The sequence below is a fragment of the Anabrus simplex genome, chromosome 11 (assembly GCF_040414725.1).
Source record: "Anabrus simplex isolate iqAnaSimp1 chromosome 11, ASM4041472v1, whole genome shotgun sequence".
NCBI lineage: Eukaryota > Metazoa > Arthropoda > Insecta > Orthoptera > Tettigoniidae > Anabrus > Anabrus simplex.
In genome coordinates, this window is record NC_090275.1 from 73,824,572 (window position 1) to 73,849,911 (window position 25,340).

Genomic DNA, 25,340 nt, shown 5'->3' on the forward strand with positions numbered 1-25,340 from the left:
ACTTCATATAATATTTGCCATGGCATGTGTATTTTAGTAGATATTTCACATAAATGAACATTTCAAAAAAAAATTCACTTTCTGGAAAAATGGCCTATTTTCAAAGAACTGGATCTTGGGAAAGAATAGCTGTATAGAGCTCTCCCTGGTCTCAAATTGTAGCAAATTTAGTCTTCTTTAAAAGTATATACCAGTCAGACCTTTCCTTCACCGAGATATTGAGCAAAACCTGAAAAAAGTCCAAAAATTTCATGGTTTTTTGGGTACACCGCCGCTCGCACAGCACTTGGGAAATTGCAAATATGTTTTTTTTTATTAAACAAATTGGTTTAGGTCTTAACAACATTTAAAAAATTCAAAACGACTGGACCTTTTGCAAGCACGACCCCCTTTTCATGTTTAACTTGACTGGACTATACTGATGATTCCCAAACATCTGTTGAAGATGGAAATTTTCTTGGGTATTTCCAGTTTTTCAAAGAAAGGCAGTTTGTAGCCGAGGTATTTAAAATCATTTACTCTTTCCAAAATGTTATTTAAGAAGATCTTGCTTCTTTCTTGTTCCTTGCCACAGAAAGGCATTATTTTAGTTTTCTCAGGGGATGTTTCCATTGATTACTTTTCTCAGACTAGGTTTAGGTTGTACAATGAACGCAAATAATATTGTCCGGCTGTAGATTTTTTGTTAATGCGGATGGAACCCTGTCTTGTTTTTCTAAATTCTCGTACGAGAGTATTCATATAGATTATAAACAGGAGAGGGCAAAGACCACAAACCTCTCTTACTCCTGTGTATATTGTTTTCCATTCCGAGAATTTATCGTTGACCTTTACGGAAATCAGGTTAGGTTTGTAAAGATTATGTTCTGTACCATCTTCTTCTTGTTTCCGAGTTTGTCCGCCTGTGAATCGCACTGAACTTACGGCTTTCTCTTCTTCTTCTCCTCCTCCCAGAACCTCTTCATCCTTTCACTTCTGATCTTCCTTTCTTTCTCAGATATGACCAGCTTGGGTCTACATTTTGGTGGTTTCTCCTGGAGTGTTTTGATGCTGTCCACTCGGTTTCTGAATTCTTTTCTATTGTGAATCTTATCCATTGAAAGTCCACTTTCTATTGCATCTTTTTTTACCTCTTCTACCCACTTAGTCGAAGCTTTCAGTCCACTGATGTACTTGAATATTTTCTTAGTTAGCCGTTTCTCATCCATTTTTTCTAGATGCCCGTAGAATTTTAGCTTTCGCATGGTGACAGTGATTTTTTTGGTGGATTTGTAAAGATCATCATTTTTTCTATCCTCCACTCCCCATCAACATTTTTCTGTGGTCCTAAAATTTTGCTTAAGATTCTCCTCTCCTTTTTTTTGAGATCTTGAAGCTCACCCTTTTTATTCATTGTCAGGCTCTCTGAAGCGTATAGACTCTCTGGCTTTACCACTGTGCTGTAGTGTCTAAGTTTCGCCTTGAAAGATATTGCTTTTTTGTTGTATCTGCTCTGGGTTAACCTGTAAGCCAATTCTAGTTTTCTAATTCTTGCCCTATTCGCCTCTTTATTCAGTCCGTTAGGTTGTATCCATGCCCCTAGATATTTAAATTTCTCAGTTCTTTTTACAGTCCCATGCTTCACTTCTAAGTGTCTCTCCCCTTGATGTCCATATTCTATGTATTCCTTCTTCTCATATGTTACTTTGAGATCTGTTTTTTCAGCAATCTCATGTAGAGTATTCAGCATAATTTGGGCAGTTTCTCAGTTGTGAGCAAGAGGGCAAGATCATCCGTGAAAGCCAAACGCTTAATTTCTTAGTTCTATCCTTTCCTCCCTAAATGTCTTCCCTTTATTCCTTTCACTTCCAAGGCTCTAATGATTTTTTCTAGAACAATGTTAAAGAGAATTGGTGATAGGCAGTCCTATTGTTTGACTCCCGTTTTTATTTCAAACGGTTCAGAAATTTCACCGAAGAATTTGACTTTTGAGAAAGTTTGTCAGGGTCTGTTTTATTTCTGTACCATCTGTTGTGGGATGTGATCAAGTATTAAAATATTAACACGTTGGCTGCCAGAGCGGTACATTGTACCACTGAGTGAGTTTCTCATGAGGCCACGGCGGTACAAAGTTCCGCTGACAGGTGTTGCTATATGACTTTCCCTGCCGGGCCGGCGGACTGCTGAACTGTTGAATTCGCTATGCTAGCGTACCGCTATGGCCACGGAGCAAATCCTGGCGTGGTTGGTTTCCAAAATATAGTCTTTATTTTTTATTAATCCAACCTCCTTTTATTGGCAATATGTGCGCGTATTTGTTCAACCAGTTTAGCCATGCGCTTAGGTGTGCCGGATTAGCTAACTCGCAAGCTCAAGATTTTGAAGATTGTGGGTTTCAATCCTACTGTCGGGAAACCTGGTTGTGGTTTTCCATGATATCCCATTTTCACCCCGAGCTTATGTTAACCTAATCAATAGGCCACATTGATTCCTTCCAAATTGTTGCACCCATACCCGAGTTGATTTGTACGCTTATCGCAATCAATATAGCGTAAGCATGAGTGTATATGCATTTTCTAAATTGACAACATTCATTGAGAACATAGCATTACCATTGAGCATTTGGCAAGGAGTAAATAGGAAATAATTTATGGAAATACATTTTCACAAAAAGCATCGAATTATTGATGACACTTCTGCATAGAAAATATTAATACACTTTTTGCAATATATACAATATTTGAGTTGATGTAGGCTTTCATGAATGTTTGCTGTAGGGTAGATGAAACTTGCTGCCATCACGTCACAACCCAGAACAGATGGTTTAGTTTACAACACTACTTGTGTGCCTCGCTAAAACACTGCAGACAAGAATTAGGCTGCTGGACACACACTGGACAGTATGTAACCACTTTCTTCACAACATTCTTTGGAATGAGTCCATCCATTTTTTCTGGTAACATCCTTTGCAGTATCTTCTTACCTTCCTGTTGTCACCTTCCTTCCGTTGTAACGTATGCCCTGCCTGGGTGGGCGTTGTTTCTCCTCTCTTTCAGGTTTTTCCTGTTTCTTCAAGAGTTCCATAACAAATCTTTCTTTGAAATTTGTTATGGATATGGGTTTTCCTGTTACTTTTTTGTGTAGGATATGTGCGTTGATCAACGTTGTACCAAAAAGTAGGTTAATCACTATCTTTTTGTAGCATCTTAGAGATTTTCTCACATACGAAACGTAACTGCTCATCTGATCGGATAAGTCTGTATGACCTTTCCCTTCATTGTAATAGAGTCTTTCTACTTCTACAGTTTCATCACCGTGTTTTGTCGACAACATAAGCACGTCCCTTTTATCTTTCCATTTGAGGACAGTTATGCCTTTTTCATTCTCCTTCTCAATCACTTCACCTTTCTTCAGTTTCTTCTCAACAACTTATTTTGGTATACCTTTCCTATTTTTTCTCAGAGTTCCCAAAAGATGTGTCTGATGATCAAGCAGTGTCGTAGCTAACTCCAAGCTCGTGTAGTAATTATCAGTTACAATGGTTCTTCCATCTCCAAGCAAATCTTCAGCTAGTTTCATAACTACGCTTGTTGGGACAGATCTTCCTCCATCCCTTTCCTTTCCTGCATATATTATATACCAGGTTTAACCTTTAGCACAGCAAAGTTTGAAAGCTTTGACCCCGTACTTATGTGCTTTATTTGGGATGAACTGTTTTATTATCAGTCTTCCACGGAAGGGCATCGGAGATTCATCGATGCAGACTGTCTGGTCAGGTGTTAGTAGTTCCTTGTACTTTGCTACTAGCATCGTGATAAGAGCAGATAATTTGAATAGCTTGTCTCCAGGAGGACATTCTTCATTGTTAGAGAAGTGTCACATTGCTAATAACAATTGGAATCTGTTTCGGCTCATTGTTGCTGAACATATTTCGTTCCTGTATAGAGACAGTGTACTTCAGTAATCTGCAACGTGCGGCATTTGCACTAGACCCATGTAGCCTATAATACCTAGGAAATTTCTCATCTCATTTTCGTTGGTTGGAGTCCATGAGCAGATACGACTCAAAGGAGAATGTCCTTCCACAGCGCGTTTTTGTTCTGCATACAAATTTGTTTCGTTCACCATAAGAGTGATAAGCTCACTGTTAACGAATTTACAAGAGAAGTCATATGGAGAAGCGCTAACAAATTCGTCACTCAGTTCAACTTTGTCTCAAGTCCCAATATTGAAAGCAAAATTTTGTCTTCCCTGAGGATTATGACATAACAAATATTTCCTCTCCTTCATCTTCCTGCACCTCATTTTCCTCCTCTGCACTTTCCCGTTCTTCATTAGATGGTCCTGGTTGTACATCTTCAACTGATGCCGCGTCTTCCTCATGAATGCAATTTTCTAGATGTATCATTCTTGTCCGCTATATTATGTAGATTTTTATTTCTAGTTGAGGTCTCGCTTGAGCTTTCTCTGGACTTCTTTCATGGAGGTTCTTCAGCTTCGCTGTCACTTGAACTCTCAGTACAGTAGCCTGGATCGTCTGAGAGATCATGCATAGCCCGTAGCTCATCATCTACTGATTCTTCTGCATCTGAAATATATGTATACAGTTTGTGGTTAGTAAATATATTTCAAAATCAATTTGGTGAAGAGTTTCTTGTCTTGAAAAACGTAATAGATCAGTTTGACATGGACACTACTTACCAGAATTCTCATACTGAAGGGCTAGCGTCATTATCTTCCAAGTTCGAGAAGAAAACGGTTTCATTTTTATAACTAACCTCTGCATTCACTCGTAAAATAACTTAGATATATATCTCAAGTATTTCACACACACCCTACTGTAAAACAATGAGTGCCTTGCGATTGTAGTGCTAGGCGCTAGTAAACAAATGCTCTGATATCTACAATGTGTACTATCAAACAATGCAAGCTTCTAGTACCACTAGACTGTACCGCTCTGGTCATCTAGGCAAAACCATGCAGTGAACTTTTCTGTGGGGGCCACGGAGGTATTTTGTACGTATATTGAACACTAGCGAAATATCGCTTCGAAGTTTACTTTACTACTTTTTTACCACATGCGCAGAAGAAAAACTGCTTTGGCCACCAGGACATTTCTTTGTATGAGTCCTGGCAGTCAACGTGTTAAGTAAGGTATTGCGGTTTACTTTGTCAAAAGGTTTTTTCAAGTCCACAAAGACAATATGTGTTTCTACATTAAATTCCCTGTGTTTTTCTAGAAGGATTTTCACTGAAATGGTCATCACAGCAAGATATTCCTGTTCTGAAGCCAAATTAATCCTCTCCCAGAATGTTCTCATAGTGTTTTTGTAGTTTATTTTTAATGATATTGGCATATATTTTATAACCAGAATTTAATAAACATATGCCTCTGTAGTTTTCACAATCATTTTTGTTGCCTTTCTTGAAAATGGGTATACCTATTGCTTTATTTCTATTTTCAGGTGGGTATTCTTCTTTCCAAATTCTATTTACGTACTGAAGATTCGCATGAATATTTGAGTAACTCCAAATTTAAGCCAACGTTTTATTGCACTTTAGTGTTTTCAGGACTGCAACTAGTTCTGCCGTTGTAATGCGTTTGATGTGTGGATTGTCTGAGTAAAGTGTCTGAATAGGTGAGACATTTTGTGACCATAAATTTTGAAAGTGATTTGACCAACTGTTGCGGGAGATTGTGTTGATTCTGTGTCTCTTTAGTTTCCCTATTGAAATTTTTCAAAATTTTGTAAGTCTGTTGTTGAGGTCTGGTTATGTCATTTTCTAAATGGGATACAAATTCTTCCCAGTTCCTCCTGCGGTGTTTGCTCGCTTCTCTCTTTGCAGTTGCTTGCCTTGTGTGGTATTATATTTTATCCTCATCTTTCTTGGTACATAAGTACTTCTTGTAGGCATTCTTTTTGTCTTTGATAATTCCTTTGTTTTCATCCCAAATTCTGAGTGCCCTGTTCCTCTGACATTTCGTTTTGGTGCCAAGGCTCTCTTTGGCGGCTTGTTTTAAGATGGTTGTTAGGTGTTTCCATTCCTCTTCAACATTTTCTACCGTTAAAGTTGATTGGGTTAATTCAGCTAGTTGTTGGTAGAGCCATCTAATGCTTAGGATCATGAAATTGTCCTGTGTAGAGAGAAGTTGTATTTGATTTAGTTGGTTTCTTCAACTTGTTGTGCCATTGAGGTTTTATTCTAATGGGGCAAATTAATAGGTAGTGATCTGTTTCTAATTCTGGGCCTCGAAAACCTCTTATATCTAAAACCATCTCTGCGGGTTCACTATTGCAAATAGCATAATCTAGTATTGATCTTGTCCCTCTTGCCTTCCATGTGTATTTATGGCTATGATTGGAAAAAACCATTCATTACCTTTAACTGATTGTAAACGGAGAAGTCTATTAATCTAATCCCGTTGTTTTTACAGACTTGTTCGCCAAATGTGCCAATTGACTGTCCTACTCTTGCATTGAAGTCACCCATCAATAAGATATAATTATTCCTATTAATTTTATTCAAAACCTGTTGCAGTTTGTGTGTAGAAATCTTAATTTTTATCTTTTTCACCTTCTACTGGGGCATACACTCCAATTAGAGACAGGTATCCCCTAGATATTTTCAGACTTATCTCTATTATTTGTTCATTACAGAAGTTGTAATCTGTAATAGCAGATTTAAACCGTTTATGTATCATTATTCCTGTTTGTGCTTGATCTTCAGAAGTTACGCCAGCGTAAAACTGTAGGCAATTTTGCGTCTGTTTTGTACCTTGTAGTTTCTTTTTGGTCTCTGATTTAGTTGGTTGAGATTTTTTTGCCTAAATGTCGTCTGGCTGTTCGTCTTTATGAGCTATATCTCGTACATTTCATGTGGCAAACTTCAGGATGTTTCCTTTCTTCCACTCTTTAGCCTGATTCATGCTGTAATACTTCTGTTCAATCTCAAATGTGGAAGGATTAAGGACACTCCGACTCATCCCTATTGCAAAATGTTGGGACTCCCTAGAATCCTCGGTCCCGATGCATTGCGTAACGCAATGGTGGATTTCTTTTCCGAGCTACCACCTGGGGTAGTGCTTTCTTGAAGCGGTTTTCCATTCTGCAATTGTATATTTGTTAGACTTAAAAGCAAGAAAATGTTGCTGGCAAGGAGGAGATAGGTTCAGTGGTGGGTCTGTCACATTTCAGCTTCTGAACCAGCTGCATGGTACTGCATTTCCTCACTACTGAGATGGAATGGTCATACCGCCATGACTTGGTTCCCAGAGCCTTGTCTGTAAAAGCAGGTTGCTGCACCACGGGCAGATGAGGTTGAGAATTGTGTAGGAGGGGTTATGGAATGCACATCGCTACCCCTTATAGACCCTCCAGCTAATAATAAGTAACAAATTGACAAGAGGGTTCACTTTTTCAGTACAATATATGAAGTAAATGATATTTCATCAGTAATGATCACTATGATCGTTAATATAAAGTGGCTTTAATCCGGATATAATATTTATTTTAATGAATGGGAGGATGTCTGGAAACATCAGTAATGAGCAGTATGATGTAATGTATACTAGATACAGTGAAATGCCAGTTTAACGAAATGTTCAGAATAGCAAAATTATTTTTAAGCCCCTTCCCTTTTCCCTGTTTAATGTGTGTTAAAATATTTCATGTGACGAATTTCGAACTTTCAGTATAATGAAATACAGTGTAGCCTTTTTGCTTATGTATAACATCTTTTCCTTCAAAATATAATTGGAATTCATCCTCTTTTAATCGCCGTGTACTTCACACATCTCTATACAGCTAATACCAAGCGGCACACACTATACAACATACAGGCGAAACTACCCGATTACGAATCAGGAGGAGGTGAGCAAACACATTACAATTCTGATAAGCGGGTTGTCTACCCAACATTACATGAAGATTATCTTATTCTGTTTTGGTGTACCAGTACTGAACGTCCTTATGTAGGATTAATTTCTTATACATAAAACTCGAAGCCAATTTTCTATTAAAAAGGTATCTTCAAATATTGGGGTGCGCAGATTTGATTACAGTATTCGCGTTTACAGGATACTGTACAGGTAGCAATTTTCCATACACGTATGGGATCGGTCGAGCTGGATATCGATTTCAAAGTAACTAACACGTAAGAAGTAACGCTGTCGGCTGGGTAGGAACGCCACATTTACAATCATTTAAAGTTAAAAACTTCACGATTGTTCCGTATTGAATAGAGAAATAAGATGTACAATATTATAGGGAAGGATCCACCTTTCAATACTCCCTAGTAAGTTGAACTAAAAAGTAGTTACAACCTGTTTATTGGGACCGGTTTCAACACATTTCAAGTGTCATCATCAGCCAATTAGCGAAGATCTTAAAACAACTAATATATTGAACACAGGCAAAAAATTAACATTGTATCATATCGTAGCAATTCAGTTAATGTTCAAAACACAATAATCACAGTCAAGATAGTAAACAGAACATCACTATCTTGTTTTCGGTGCAAGGGGAGGAGGAAAATGATGTTGGTGAGATTATGCTTGAGGAAGTGGAATGGATGGTAAATAAACTCCATGGTCATAATGCAGCAGGAATAGATGAAATTAGACCTGAAATGGTGAAGTATAGTGGGAAGGCAGGGATGAAATGGCTTCATAGAGTACTAAAATTAGCATGGAGTGTTGGTAAGGTATCTTCAGATTGGGTGAAAGCAGTAATTGCACCTATCTATAAGCAAGGGAACAACAAGGATTGCAACAACTATCGAGGTGTCTCATTGATTGGTATAACAGGCAAAGTATACACTGGCATCTTGGTAGGGAGGGTGCAATCAGTCGCTGAGAGGAAGTTGGATGAAAACCAGTGTGGTTTCAGACCACAGAGAGGCTGTCAGGATCAGATTTTCAGTATGCGCCAGGTAATTGAAAAATGCTACGAGAGGAATAGGCAGTTGTGTTTGTTTCGTAGATCTAGAGAAAGCACATGACAGGGTACTGAAGGAAAATATGTTCGCCGTACTGGGGGACTATGGAATTAACGGTAGATTATTAAAATCAATCAAAGGCATTTATGTTGACAATTGTGCTTCAGTGAGAATCGATGGTAGAATGAGTTCTTGGTTTAGGGTACTTACAGGGGTTAGACAAGGCTGTAATCTTTCACCTTTGCTGTTCGTAGTTTACATGGACCATCTGCTGAAAGGTATAAAATGGCAGGGAGGGATTCACGTAGGTGGAAATGTAGTAAGCAGTCTGGCCTATGCTGACGACTTGGTCTTAATGGCAGATTGTGCTGAAAGCCTGCAAAACTCCATTCTTGTGCAGGATAAAATGAAGGGTATACCAAGAGGCAGTTCTAGAGATGGTGTTAAAGGATCTCAGACACACAGTCTTTCACAGCCAGGATGGAAGTCACTAGTGCATTAAACTAAAATAACTTAACAATGGCACAAAATGAATGTGCCAAACTTCATCCTCTTTCAAATGGCCTGCATCACAGGGTGAAGAGACTGAAGTACTCTATTATGAAGACAGTGGCTTTCTGAAGAAACTCTGTATAATTCAGTTAAGGAGGGCAACAGACCTCAAAGGTTCCCAGTTAGTCTGGTACTGGTTTCACTTAACTGTGCCAAACTCGCCTCACATCTCTATACGGCTCTCTTTATCAACACTGGTTTCATTCTGAAGATTTTAGGTTAGCAAGGCTTAGAGAGTCTCTCACTCTTCCACTTCACATGGCTCTTGCCTTGCTGCAGATCAGGTGCGTCTAACATACGGCCCATGCCCAAATTTATAAATAAAATATAGTTGTTAATAAAAATGGGTGCAATGAGTATGGTATGAAAATTAGCCTCTTGAAGACTAAATTGATGTCAGTAGGTAAGAAATTCAACAGAATTGAATGTCAGATTGGTGATACAAAGCTAGAAGGGGTCGATAATTTCAAGTATTTAGGTTGTGTGTTCTCCCTGGATAATATAGTGAGATTGAATCAAGGTGTCATAAAGCTAATGCAGTGAGCTCACAGTTGCGATCAACAGTATTCTGTAAGAAGGAAGTGAGCTCCCAGACGAAACTATCTTTACATCGGTCTGTTTTCAGACCAACTTTGCTTTATGGGAGCGAAAGCTGGGTGGACTCCGGATCTTATTCATAAGTTAGAAGTAAGACACGAACGTAGCAAGAATGATTGCATGTACAAACAGGTGGGTGCAAGGGCAGGAGGGTACTTGGAATGAGGGGATAAAAGGTAATTTAGGAATGAACTCGATGGATGAAGCTGTACGCATTAACCGGCTTTGGTGGTGGGGTCATGTGAGGTGAATGGAGGAGGAAAGGTTACCTAGGAGAATAATGGACTCTGCTACGGAGGGTAAGAGAAGTAGAGTTAGACCAAGACGACGATGGTTAGACTCGGTTTCTAACGATTTAAAGGTAAGAGGTATAGAACTAAATGTGGCCACAACACTAGTTGCAAATTTAGGATTGTGGCGACATTTAGTATATTTAGAGGCTTGCAGACTGAACGCTGAAAGGCATAACAGTCTATAAGGAAAATGTATGTTAAAACAAAGTATAAAATAGTTCAACCCTTCAATACTATAAAAATAAGAAATGTAAGTTTACATTCCTATTTAATTAAAATTGGTACCGGTTTCGACCAGTATTTTTTGTCATCAGCCGATCACAAATAGGTGTAAAACAATGCGCAGATAAATTGCGGAGTATAAAGAATTCTGTAGGTTGCTGATAGTGAAGCACTAAAATCTATAGGGAGTAATGTGTGTTAAAAGATGCACTGGTAAAAATATGAAGTTTAGATAATGTCAGATGCAGTTTATGAAGCACTGTAACACACGTATTTATCAGCTGCAGTTTATTAGGCACTGTACAATTTTACGAATTAGCACTGCTTGTCGATAGATCCAAGAAGAAAGTCGCAGATCAAATATATAAATGTATTACGGAGCAAGTTCTTGAAGAGTGCATCGGCACTGTGCTTGCAAAAGTTTCGTAAGTTGGATCAATGAAGTTATTAAGACATATGACATAGAGAAAAAACAATTATGAAGAGAGAAAAAATACTATAAAAAGCACAATATTAGAACAGTTGAAGAGCGTAATGACATAGCGTGAGATATATTTGAAGGTAAGAGTTGAGGTCGAACTTAGATTAGCGTAAAATATAAGTTTGAAGGTTAGAGTGGTCAGAATCATTAGAGATGTTAGAAAATGTAATTCAAATGGGAGAGTGAAAAAAAAAAAGAGGAATGTAATGAGTAGAGCCCGGATTTCCATGCAAATGCATGTTTTTAAATAAGGTAGCTACACTTCTCAAACTTTGCAAATATTCGTTTTACGGCTTAACAATTCCAAATAACCGTTCTTTTTCCGTGCATGTTTGCATGTTTTTCATTTTTCGGAGAAAATTCATGCATAATGCATATTTGGATGATTTGGGATTTAATAGCGTATATTTGGACGTTTAATATTGCATAATATTACTTTTATTCTGACTTTGACGCATATATATTGTTAACTTGCATCATAGTGCATTTTCTGAATATTAGTTTGCAGAATTTGGGACAATTTTTCACGTTGTAGGCTACAGTATGTCTATTACTGAGAGACGGAGAGAATGTATGCCTGGCATCCTATGTGACAACCATAGTTAGTAGCCTACATACGGTACAGGTCCTACAGTATAATGAATTTAACCAAACACTTTCTTATCTGTTGCTTGAGTAAACAATGACGTAAGTCGGAAGGCCCCACGTCGAAATCTAATTCTTAGGAATAAGGTGTCCCAGTTTTACAGTTGTACATTGCTATAAATTGAACCGTAAATTGTGCATTAATCATTGACGGCTCATTTTTCGTCTGTTAGACGAACAAAAGAAACCTTGTATCGAACTTCTGTGGCTCCGCGTTACTGGGATAGCAGCTTACAAATTCTGGTTTTTCATTGAACCCTCTACCGTTGTTATCCTGGAATGTCCTACCCGGAACTCTCAGTCGTCGCACGTCTGTTATCGCAGCAAGCAATCAGTACCACTTATTGAGGACATTCAAATGTGTCTGCAATCATCGCTTGGAGAAGCAGCTGCCGCAGATAGAGATAAGTTGAACAAACTAATTCGTTTAAATCCTGATTTTGAATTCGTCAAGCTTATAAAAGACGTCTTGTGGTGAAAATGCAAAAGACGTACAATTTGACCTCACTTTGTCCAAATGTCTTCATTGAATCATGCATCTATCACTTCTCGTGACGTAAAAAGATAATTTTCTGTGCTTAAGTATGTGCTGAATGATAAACGGATGAGCTTAAATCAAGACGATTTGGAGAAATTAGGGTAGTTTTTGTTCGTGTTTCAAAAGGAACTGAATTTTTATAGTGCATATTTTCCAGTTTATTATGCATGTTTTGCCATATGTTAGTGCATGAATACATGCATATTTTGAGATTTGATAGTGCATGGAAATCCGGGCTCTAGTAATGAGGAAAGAAAAAGTTGAAGTAGAAAAATAATGAATAAAACAAAGGGAATAATAACGAAATAAATAAGGGTGTGAAGTAGTTTAAGGTGGATCAGGAGGGTGGGTTATAGGAAGTGGAAAATGTTGATGGGAACTATATAAGGACTGGAATATTGAAGTTGGGTTTGTAAATTTATCATTTTTGAAAAAGTGGATAAGGAAGTCAAAATAATAGCTTTTTCAGAAATGTCATTTAAATTCAAATTGGGGTTGAAGTATTGGTTAAGATGAATAAAACAATTTTCAGTAGTGTTTAGAAGGGGGTTGTTGTTAATAACTTTAAGTATTTTTATATCTCTATCAATACTAGTGAAATTATGATTAGAATCTTGTATGTGTTGTCCTATTGCAGAGAATATGTTGTATTTTATGGCGTTGATGTGTTCAGAATATCTGATATTAAAGTTACACCCTGTCTGTCCAATATACGAATAGCTACAGTTATTGCATTGGAATCTATACACACCAGATTTAGAAAAACATTAGATTTATGAATTGAATTAGAGCTGTGTAATGAATCAAGATTTCTGTTATTGGTTCTAAAATATATTTTCATGTTATGTTTTTAAGAATGTTGGTGATTTTATAAGCATTTTGGGAGAAAGTAAAGGTGGAAAATGCAGGGGGTTTGGTTTTATCTTTTGTTAAGGTGGTTTTGGGGCGGTGTTTGAATTTATTAATAATAAGTTTTATGAAAGAATTGTTAAAGGCATTTAATTTTGCAATGGTATGGATGTTGTTTAATTGGTTATTTAAATGTTTTTTTTAGACATTGGAGTGTTAAATGCATGAAAAATTAGGGTGTTATAGGAAGCTCGTTTATGTGCTTGTTGATGTATAGAATCTTGCCGGATAGAGGTTGCTGTTTGAGGTGGTTTTCTGAAGATTTTGTAAGTTAAAGAATAAGGATGTCTGGTAATAGTTAAGTCAAGAAAATTAAGGGTTTTGTTATGTTCGCCGGCCCCGTGGTGCAGGGGTAGCATGCCTGCCTCTTACCCGGAGGCCCCGGGTTCGATTCCCGGCCAGGTCAGGTATATTTACCTAGACCTGAGGGCTGGTTTGAGGTCCACTCAGCCTATGTGATCAGAATTGAGGAGCTATCTGACGGTGAGATGGCGGCCCCGGTCTAGAAAGCTAAGAATAACGGCCGAGAGGAATCGCCGTGCTGACCACACGACACTTCGTAATCTTCAGGCCTTCGGGCTGAGCAGTGGTCACTTGGTAGGCAAAGGCCCTTCAAGGGCTGTAGAGCCATGGGGTTTGGTTTGTTATGTTCGGATCCAAGGGTAAATTTGATGTTGAGGTCAATGTTGTGGTGGTGAAGAAGAAGAGGAAAGAGGAGGAGGAGGTCAGCATGGGATGATTCTTCATTTAAAATAACTATAGTCTCATAGACATACCTAGCCGAAAATAAAATGTTTGAGAAATTATTATTACTGTTGATTTTTGTATTTTCCAAGAAATCAAGATAATTTTCAGCTAGAATGCCTGAAGCTGGTGAGCACATGGCTAGTCCATCTTGTTGGCAAATGGTGTTATCAAAGGTGAAAGCGTTATTGCTGATTACTTATTTTAATATGGACATGAAGTCCTTAATTTATATTAGATGACTGTATATATTTAAGTTATCCAGTATGTAATAACGCTACGAATACTGTCGGGGCGACAACATGGATAATATATTAGTTTGGTATGCCACAATGAAATAAAATGTACCAGTATTGATAAGACAACGTTAGGTGATCAAACGTGATTAATAAAATATAATAAGAAGTAGGCTATGATGAGGAAAATCGCGCAGTAAGGAAGGAACTAGGCCCAAAAGAAGATGACCAGAATAACAGTGCAAAATAACATATAAATATATTTTAACAACCATAAGTTAACAACCAGATAAAAATTTGGAAATGGAAGAAAAATCTAAAAAATGATGTGCCACATTTACAAAAGTATACAATATGCATCGAAACCAGAACCCTGAAAAGAAAAGGGACGCATGGGAAGGGAAAGGGGACTAGGATGAGAAGGGATCTTCTTCACCGGGTAATTGAATAGTTCAGCAGTAGCAATAGATCATAAATGAGAACTGAAGCAGCTTTCTTTTTGCAAATAGTCCGTAGCGCAGTTCATAAGTAGAAAAAGTCTATGTGAAAGTTTTTAAAGCGAAGCATTGCCACTCGACAGAGTAAAGTATTTATAACAGGCAAATGCCAGAATGAAGGTAAAGTCCAAATGTAAACAAATGCGTTATAAGCCTTGCTCACCGAGTTGCAGCAGATAATGTCCAGCTGAAGTTGACATAACTCAGCACAGTTGTTAGCGTGTGTAATCCACCACTCCGCCACGTAAGCCCGACTCAAGGATGGATGGGCGGAGAGGGCAATTCAACGAGGAAAGGAACTTTCCAGAAACGAAGCAAAGGCTATACACACTAGCGAGTTCTAGAAAGAACAAAGTCACGTGGTGCACAGTACACAAGCACGGCACAGCTGACGTAATCAGACGAGTTGACAGTAGATGAGCAATGTACATCATGCGGCGAGCGTGGAGTAGAAGCAAGCAGCACCAGGCAAGGTAGGGAAACGTAGAGTATATACGGAGATCGTAATAAGTATGGGTAGTCATTTCGAAATTGGAATACTGGGCTAGGGTCTACATGTTTACAATATCGAAAGAATGGAGAGAGAAATTTGGTTGGATGTCAAAATGTTTTAATTTTTCAATTAATTCAGAAGTGTTTTTCATAGTTTTATTAGATAAAAATTGATAATATTTTTTGGATGAATTTAGAAATGTTCTGAAAGGGGCTAGGTCTGTAATTGATGATAGGTCGGATCGGAATGTTGGTTTTATGACCAGAACTTCAATCCCAATTTGAATTTAAATGACATTTCTGAAAAACCTATTATTATGACTTCCTTATCTGATTTTTAAAAAATGCTAAATTTAAAAACCCAAATTCAATATTCCTGTCCTGATAAAGTTCCAACATCTTCCACCTTCAACTACTTCACCTCCTCCCTCATTATTTCCCTATTCTTCCCTTTAAATTATTCATTTATTTTTCTAACATCTCTAATGATTTTGACCACTCCAACTTTCAAATTTATATTTCACGCTATTCTAAGTTCGACCTCAACCCTTGCCTTCAAATATATCTCACACTATGTCATTACGCTCCTCAACTGTTCAATATTGTGCTTTTTAAGTATTTTTTTCCCTTCATAATTGTTTTTTCTCTGTCATATTTGAATAACTTCAGTATTCGAGAGATTGTAGGTTCGGACCCCACTGTCGGCAGCCCTGAAGATGGTTTTCCGTGGTTCCCCATTTTCACACCAGGCAAATTCTGGGGCTGTACCTTAATTATGGCCACAGCCGCTTCCTTCCCACTTCTAGCCCCTTCCTTTCCCATCGTCGCAATAAGACCTGTCTGTGTTGGTACGACTTAAACCAACTTGTAAAAAAAAAAAAAAAAAAAGTTTTTTGAATAACTTCATTGATCTAACTTACGAAACTTTTGGAAGCACAGTGCCGATCTACTCTTCAAGAACTTGCTCCGTAATACATTTATATATATTTGATCTGCGACCTTCATAATCATTTTTGGATCTATCGACAAGCAGTGCTAATTCTTAAAATTATACAGTCCCTCGTGGACTGCAGCTGAACTCTTCAAGAATTTACTCTGCGCTACATTTAGATACGTATTTGATTCTGGACTTCTTCACACACATCTAACTTGAGACTTTTAGAAGCGCAGTGCTGATGTACCCTTTGGGAACTTTCTTGTAATATATTTGCGTATTTGATCGGCGACTTCATTTTTGTATCTGTAGACGATCAGTGCTATTCCCTAAAATTATACAGTGTCTCATAAACTGCAATTGAACTCTTCAAGAATTTGCTCAGTACTATATTTGGATACGTATTTGATTATGGACTTCTTCCCGTACAGTGCTCTCTAACGCTTATGTCTTACTAACCAGCATGATTGACATGCATTATCCTTAAAATTGTACAGTGCCTTAGGGTACGTTTATGCTGCAGCTTCGCTGTTGGCACATCGCCAAGCCTCACTGCTCGATGTTAGTCGATGATCAAACAAACCAATGGATCTCAATCGGTGCATTTACCTTGGAGCCCGGCTTATAGCTCCGCTGCTGGCTGCTATCCTCACCACATCCATGGTCTTAAACATGTTTGATTTTCGAGCCTGGCACATCGCCGGCTATCCTGTAACTTGGACTGTGATTGGTTCTTTCAAGGTCACCCGCTCTCCCACTCTTCCTCTCTTCGCACTTTATACACATGTTCAGTGATCACTTGCCATCTGAACCTCTCTTCCAACACAATGCGATTTGGAACCAGTGGCATGCGGATGATCATAAGAGGTTCATATGGGATAAAAGGAGTGACGAGATGATGAGCGGCCATAAAACCTTATCAGTTTTTTGAGGGAGAGTGGCCAGTTTTATCATGTTTAAAAGTGGAGTTTCTATTTGTTTTTCTTTTATTAACTATTTTGTTAGATTGACTGTGTATTTATCTCCCGGTCTAGAAAGTCAAGAATAACGGCAGAGGGGATCCGTTGTGCTGACCACACGACACCTCGTAATCTGTAAGCCTTCGGGCTGAGCAGCGGTCGCTTGGTAGGCCATGGTCCTTCGGGGCTGTTGCACCATGGGGTTTGGGTTTATGTGTTTATGTCATTGTGTATTTTTAATTTGAATTAAATTTATCATTTTACTTCTATGTCAGTGTCTTATTCAGTTTTATAACGTTTTACTATCTTTAATGTTAGAGGAAAAAAAGGCATTGCGAATTATATCCACTGTTTATTTTATATTGATAATAATTTTGCTCATCATTATCATTTTTTAAATCCTAGTCAGTGGGTTAATTCTAACTTTTAATCCGTTTCGTCTCGTCTTGCACCATCAGTGGTTGATGACCTAGATGTTAGCCCACTTTAAACAACAATTATCACCATCATCATCAAACTATGGAATGAAGTGGCAAAAAGTTCGGAACAATTACGTCACCTTTGTTCTTTTACTTTTGCTACTTACGGGACCTCTCTCATAAAAAGCAGGTGATTTATATGAAGTACCTCATTTTTCAAGGAAAGTTCGACAGTTATTTTTTCAAACTGTGAATACATTTTGTTTTATAGTCCTAACTTAAGTCAAAATGTGATACTCCATAACCCCTTATTTTACATTATTCAAAAGTATACTATTAAATTATGAAATGAAGCATTTGTAACTTTATTCTTCGATCAACTCCCGCAGTAGAAATGCACTGAAGAGTCCAGGTGAGGCATTTTACAATGTTTATTACACATGCAGTACACCAAATTATTGTAAGACTAGGTGATGTACCCGTGCTTCGCTACGGGATTCTCAGAAAGACTGACTTTGTGGTTTACCTAACTGAAATTCCATAGGTCATTACAAAAACGTAAGTATGAATGTAGCGATTAAAAGCAATGCTATCATATAAAATACTCGATCAAATGGAAAGCTGCATGGTTTATCACTTTTAACGAACAGTGCTGCGGTTAGATTGCGGTGCCAATCTAATAGTCCAAACTTCCAGAGCTGGGATGACCAGGCCGCAGATTGCCATGAACACTCATCTGCCATTATTCTGCTAAATATGCACACTGTTCATTCCAATCAGTGCCTCAGAGTAGGGATTGAAGAGCCCGAATGTTATGATGATCCAGTGTGTAACGTACCAGTAGTATCAGAAAATTTATAAACCAGGGGAATTGCATGCTAAAGAAGAAAGTTACCTAACTCCCCAGCTACTTCCCATCAATATTCAGGCAGGCTGTTACACTCTGTACGACTGGGCGAGTTGACCGTGTGGTTAGCGGTGCGCAGCTGTGAGCTTGCATCCGAGAGATAGTGGATTCGAACCCCATTGTCGGCAGCGCTGAAGATGGTATTCCGTGGTTTCCCACTTTCACATCAGTCAAATGCTGGGCCTGTACCTTAATTAAGGCCTAAGGCACTCCTAGTCCTTTCCTATCCCATCATCGCCATACAACCTATGTCGGTGCGACGTAAATCAAATAAAAAATACTCTGTACGCAGCAGTAATCCTATCTACCGGAGATGAGGGGCAACAGAAGACACAAAGCACATCACGACAAACAATGGTCAATGTAATGTTATTGCTGATCAATGTTATAAGCTTTCTATATTGTAGGCCTTCACATTTAGTTTTCTTTCGACTCTGTGATTTGTCAAATATTTTATGCCGTAAACTGTAGTTTCTTATTCTCCGACTTTACATACCGATTTTCATTAAATGCTGTTTACCCATTTTCTCGTAACTCTGCGCTGATATGGACTTAGTAACAAAAATCCAAATTCATGAATATCTTTGTGATCACAACCAGTACGGTAACAATGTACAAGACATGAATAATAGGAAATTTTATACTATATAACCTTAGTTATGTAGCGTTCATCGATTACACCTATAATAAGAAATATTTGAGAATTACATTTTAGGCCTTCTCCTAAACTACCATTTCACTCAGCGTGAATAAAATAATTTACAGCCTAGACTATAGTGACTTATTTCCTGACTTTGCATACCGATTTTCATCAAGATAGGACTACTAATATCAACAATATTTGAGAATTAAATTTTAGGCATTCCCCTAAACTACCATTTTTCTCAGCGTGAATACAATTATTGATAGCCTAGATTGTAGCAACTTATTATCCAACTTTGCATACCCATTTTCTTAAAATGCGACCACTAATAACATAAATAGTTGAGAATTCAATTTTAGGCCTTCCCCTAAACTACCATTTCACTCAACGTGAGTAAAATGATTTATAGCCTAGATTGCAGAGGCTCATCCCCCGACTTCACATACAGATTTTCATTAGACCACTAATAACATAAATAGTTGAGAATTCAATTTTAGGCATTCCCCTAAACTACCATTTCACTCAGCGTGAGTAAAATGATTTATAACCTAGATTGTAGAGGCTCATGCCCCGACTTCACATACCAATTTTCATTAAATTCTCTTCAACCGTTTTCTCATGATGCGTGTACATACATACATACATACATACAGACTGTCTGTCTGTCTGTCTGTCTGTCTGACAGACAGAAATTATGGAAAAGTAAAAAGTGCATTTTCTTGTTACTATGGACATGACCGATACAGAAATACTGTTATTTTCAGATTCTGAGCAATGTACAGACAAAACTCTTATTTTATATATATAGATACACTCGCCAACAGAACTGTGATTCACTTATTAAAAACATCTTTGAATTTATTCCGCACTTCAAAAGCTTCAGCTGGAGCTGCGTTGTTTCTCCTCGATGGGGTAGCTCTTGGAAGTACGTCTTCGTAGTCTGTGTTGAGCCCCTCTCTATCTATAATCAGATTATGAAAAATACAAACAGCTGTAACTATCAGTGCCGCTGTTTTGAATTTTCGACTGGAGAGCTGTCAGCAGTGTGCGCGCGGGACTGCTGCGGGGTAAAAGCTCCATGGCGAGCAGCCAGGCTAGATTCAGCAGAGAGTTGCTAGGGCGAGCATCCATATGCCAGCAACGAAGCTGCATCAGAAACGTACCCTTGTGAACTGCAGCTGATAAATACGTGTGTTACAGTGCTTCATAAACTGCATCTGGCATTATCTAAACTTCATATTTTTACCTGTGCATCTTTCAACGCACATTACTCCCTAAATATTTTAGTGCTTCACTATCAGCAACCTACAGAATACTTTATACTTCGCAATTTATCTGTGCATTGTTTTACACCTATTTTTGATCAGCTGATGATGACTAAAAATACTGGCCGAAACCGGTACCAATTTTAATTAAATAGGAATGTTATCTTACATTTCTTATTTTAATAGTATTGAAAGGTTGAACCATTTTATACTTTCGTTTAAGTTATCAGTGAACTCGCTTCAATATGGAACAATATGAAATTCTTATCTGTTAATTAATTTCAAATTGGCTTGATGTGTACCATAGTTTCATACCGGTTCCTGAAGTGGATTCTGTAATACTGTTTTATACCGCTTCCTAAAAATGTGGGTCTTTCCTGGGTTCAGATGACAACCTGCAGAAACTCGATATATCCCCGCCGTCAAACGGCGAGCTGTAGGAAAGCAAATTCCTAGTTTTAAACAAGGATACCAGTGCCAGTTGAACAATTAGGTTAGGATCTGTATTAGTATGTTTCTGTAGATGTGTCCACAATATTAGACAGATTTCGAAACATTAACCGAACTGGCATCCATACCTGCGGCAGATTTTTTGTTTGTAAAACTTATCTTCATAAATTTATATTTAAACATTGCTGCACTAGTATGGTAATTAACTCATTTTTGAGTAGAAGAAAGTGTGATCTTTGCAAATATTCCATAAGTTATAATCATGGCTTACCCTAGCATTTAAAGAATTTTAAAAAAACCTTTAAAAATTTTGCAGTTTCTGGAGGGTAGCACATTCAAATATGGGTGTCTCCAATGTGTTAATATATATAATGAAAGACTATGATTTTGCGACTGTAAATCTTTATGTATTGATCAGGTGGAATATTCCCCTTGTAACTTGGTTACGTTACTAAGTAAGGAATCGTCAGTACAGACAGTCATAGTATTTATGTCGTTGGTCATATGTTGGCATTGACAGGCAAAAGGTGCATTGGCGTGAAGAAGTCAAAAGAGAAAATAACTGTAGTGCTGTGCGTGGATTTCATAGGCGCACACAAAAAAAGCCCCCATGATTATTGGAAAATAGACGCCTAATGTGTTTTAGCCCTTTGCAGTCTCAACTTATTTTAAGTGCTATCATTAGTCTAGTCGAAGCAAATTTTGAAGAACTCCTGGCGTATGATCACGAGTGAAATCTATTTGAAATTAAAATAAAATAAAACAAAATAAAACAAAGGTTATCTTTAGCAAGAATTCACTTCAGCTATATCTGAGAATCATGTCTAACCATTTCACACCTGAAATTTTTCATTGTTTGGTACTGTTTGAAGTAGTTCCCCACGTGAAGCCCCGATTTACTTTCTCGAGTTTCACAAATGCATACCTGCCAACTTCCCCGATTTAGGCCGGAGACTCCCGATTTTCAACAGTTTTTCCTGCCTCCCAATTATTCTATTATTTCTCCCGATTTTAGGTTATTTTTCGGTGAACATGAAACATTTATTTTCAAATCCCACCATTTAGCTTTGTACGTCAGTGGCTGGAGGTCCTTCGCTCATAGGCCAATTTCAAATGAAATACAGATGTTTATTAATGCCAGAAATGTGCACGAATGTGTGATGTTTATTGAAATGAGTATATTGATTGTCAGTCTCTCGTTCTCACGTGCTACGTTCGTGTTCACATCAGTCTAGTCAATTCTAGAGTAGTCGCTAGATTTGGAGTCTATTTTAGTAATGTAGTGACAGATTTCAAAGATATAGACTAGTGACTATTCTAGAAATTTTAGGAGCCATTTAGAGACAGTCCTGGCGAATTTTAATTTATTACTTGATAAAAGTAGCATTTCGATTTGCATAATCGCACGGGCACGTGATGCCATATATTAATCTCTGCATTTACACATGGTATAGGCTTTTGGGCTTACGCCGTGTAAAGTAAATAAGGTGAAATTCTTTACGTTTCGCAGAGAACTATGCGTAACTAGTAACGTGAACTGGCATGCCCCTCTCGCAGCTGGCCGTACATAGCTGTGCGACGGTTCTTCTTCATTGTAGAATTATGAGCTCAGTGTTATAAGCTTTTGAGGGGAATATTATTTTGGTGTGCTATATGAAGTCGTGGGTGTGCATGAGTAGAAAAATGTTGCAGAACACTGGTGTAATAAACATCAAGATTAAAATATAACAAAGCATCTGGCAGGTAATTTCCAATTAAAACTGTACTCCGATTATCACACTTCTTTCTGGGTTAGCTTTATCTACAGTACTCTGGCACATCATGGGTTTTCTGGGAAATGTTCTCGGCAAGGGAGATTGTAGACTAGTTCCCACTGCACTTGACTGTGTGCCAGAAGCCTGGATTCAATTCCAAACCTCTCTGCAGTGTTGATATGGAGAGAGGGTATATTACACGGTTGGTGACTTGCCATTCGTATTAAGATTTTAAGCATTGAGCAGACCCCTTCATGCTGTTTGTCAGGAGTAGACTATGTCCCAGCTCTGGGTTGTAACCTTTCCCTTACCGAGCTGGATAGCTGTAGTCGCGTAAGTGCAGCCAGTATTCGGGAGATAGTGGGTTTGAACCCCACTGTCTGCAGCCCTCAAGATGGTTTTCCATGGTTTCCCATTTTCATAACTGGCAAATGCTGGGGCTGTACCTTAAGGCCACGGATGCTTTCTTCCCAGTCCTCGCCCTTTCCTGTCCCACCGTTGCCATAAGACCTATTTGTTGGTGCAACGTAAAGCCAATAACAAAGAATAACGTCTCCCTTCCTGCTATCATATAAAACGTCGTTCATTTCTTCTCGTTAACTCCTCTGGTAAGGTTAATATCAGGACGGGAACCCAGTCGTAAAAACTCTACGAAGATTCATGTCACTTTGTACCAACCCTGTTGTGAAACGGGACTAGGGTTGGACGTACATGCTCATGCCCTCAATAGTTGAAAATGCATGTACCATTGTACCTCGTCTTTAAGTTTCAGCATTCGCTTTAACGATGCTGTAACTACAAAGACGCACACATGAAACGCTGTCAGCTGTGTACAGTTTTATTTACAAATTACACACACACACACAATCTAATAACTGCCCTCTTGAACACAACACTGCTAAGAAGAAGAAGAAGAAGAAGACTGCAACACTTGCATGTCAGCCAACTATCAACCCAATCAAGTTCACATACTTGACTTCACTCGGCTAATGACTTCACTAAAAGTCTCGTTAAACAACTCCACTAAACTCCAAAGACTGCCTCTTTATATAAATTGCCTGGCATGGCTTGTAGAAGAATGACACAATATGTTTTCTCATAATTTTGAGAGTCTCCAATAACCTATTTACAATTTCTGGGATTTTCTGTAACTCTATAGTGTCAAAAATACTTTGTTCTGGACTATTACTGTGTGTTGCAGAACATTGCATTGGATTTACACAGCATATATACAGGTAATAAAAAATTATATACTATTAATTAAGAGTTCTTACATTAAATAAACTCCTATACATACAGCAGATGTTTCATGACATAACCTCACAAATAATATGATAACTATTTATACCAAATAGTCTAAATAACTATGTAAAAATACTAATAGATGTAAGCAACTTCATAGCCACACCTCACAGCTCATAATAATAATAATCATCAAGCTCAATATTTCCATTATTTACCCGTAGGTTAGAGAATTACCTGTGCTGAGGTAGACAATTAAATACAACCAAATGAAACATCGCAGCTAAAATTAAAATAAAATTCTATAGTTAATATAAAATGTAAAAGTTCACATTACACCTTGTGACGGCACTCGTGGCACATCAGTTGCGGAACACTGTTTTACATGGATAATAGGGAGCTATTGCCTGTTTTGCTGCAAATCTTATTTTACTTTAAAACAGTAGTTTGGCAAAATAACACTAATCCATCTCTTATCTTTGCAGGATGGTCACAGTGGCGACTCACTGCCTCCTCTTTACACGTTGCCTACTCACATTGAACCAGTTGTAAATGTTCTGGATTTTCTTCAAAATTCTTCTGGTGGTAAGTGAATATTATGTTCTACATTTATTACCGTTGGTTGCATCTCTCCACATAAGATTGGCATTAGGAAGGGGATCCAGCCATAAAACAGGGTCTAATCCACATGTACGATGGAACTTGTACCCATGACCCCACCAGGATTTGTGGAAAGCTGCTTAGTAGTAGCTTCATATTTACAGTAAAACCGTGCTGTACAGACAGTTTTGTTACATACTATCCACAGTTTTGTCGCAACTGAAATAATGTAGTAATAATTATAAAATGAACTACAGCCAAAACTGGTTAGGACGTTTTTCTGGGGACCAAAAAAAGTCATAAAGAGGGAACATGCTAAAAGAGAAAAAAATATGCTATTAAATTTAAGGTTAAGTTTGAATGTAAAAGTAATTACGATTAAAACAAAGAAGTGTTTAGTCATAATTACTGAAATAAATGAAGTAATAATACATTTTAAGAGCACCATTATAGTAAAACATCAAGGACTGGGCGATTTGCACACGTTTCATGTGTGGATTAGCATCCGCTTTCTCAGTAAACTTTAATTTTTCGTCATTTGTAAACTGTCTAGTTTTCTTCTCCATAACTGAATGTCCTGCCAACCACTGTGCGTAAGTATGGTAGGCTTAATTTATCTACGTTGATACTCAATTCACTTACGAGCATAAAATTAAGCATCAACACATCACACGAGCTACTGTTGCGTGATGCAAACAAACACACATCCACAACGAAGACGGGCTTGAGCCTGACTCTCCCTGCAGCTGTAGGCAGACACACTAGGGCCATGAAATGTGCTATCCAGATTTCTTTAGCATGTATTCAATAGGACATGGACTTGTGGAATAATGACCTAACAATCAGGGAAGCGCGCTAGAGAGGGATGTCTTAACCAGTTTCGACTATATATGGAAAGATTGCTTTATCTCTGACTATAGACAGTACTGAAATTTCGAGAGATAGCACGCTGTACTGAGTGTTACAGAATCGGAATAATGAGCCTGACTTTTATGAGTATTGTGAAGAAAAGTTGTTGTGAAACATGTTGAGTCATTCATCATGT

The 25,340-nt window shown here is 38.0% G+C and overlaps 1 protein-coding gene across 1 annotated transcript in view; it reads left to right on the plus strand.

Annotated features, from left to right (window-relative positions):
- The window catches only part of LOC136883184 (protein maelstrom homolog), a 201,234-nt gene that overhangs the window by 44,184 nt on the left and 131,710 nt on the right, over nt 1–25,340 (plus strand). The window contains exon 5 of the mRNA XM_067155367.2: nt 24,181–24,280. Coding sequence (XP_067011468.1) covers nt 24,181–24,280 — 100 coding nt within the window. The remainder of the gene's footprint in view (nt 1–24,180; nt 24,281–25,340) is intronic.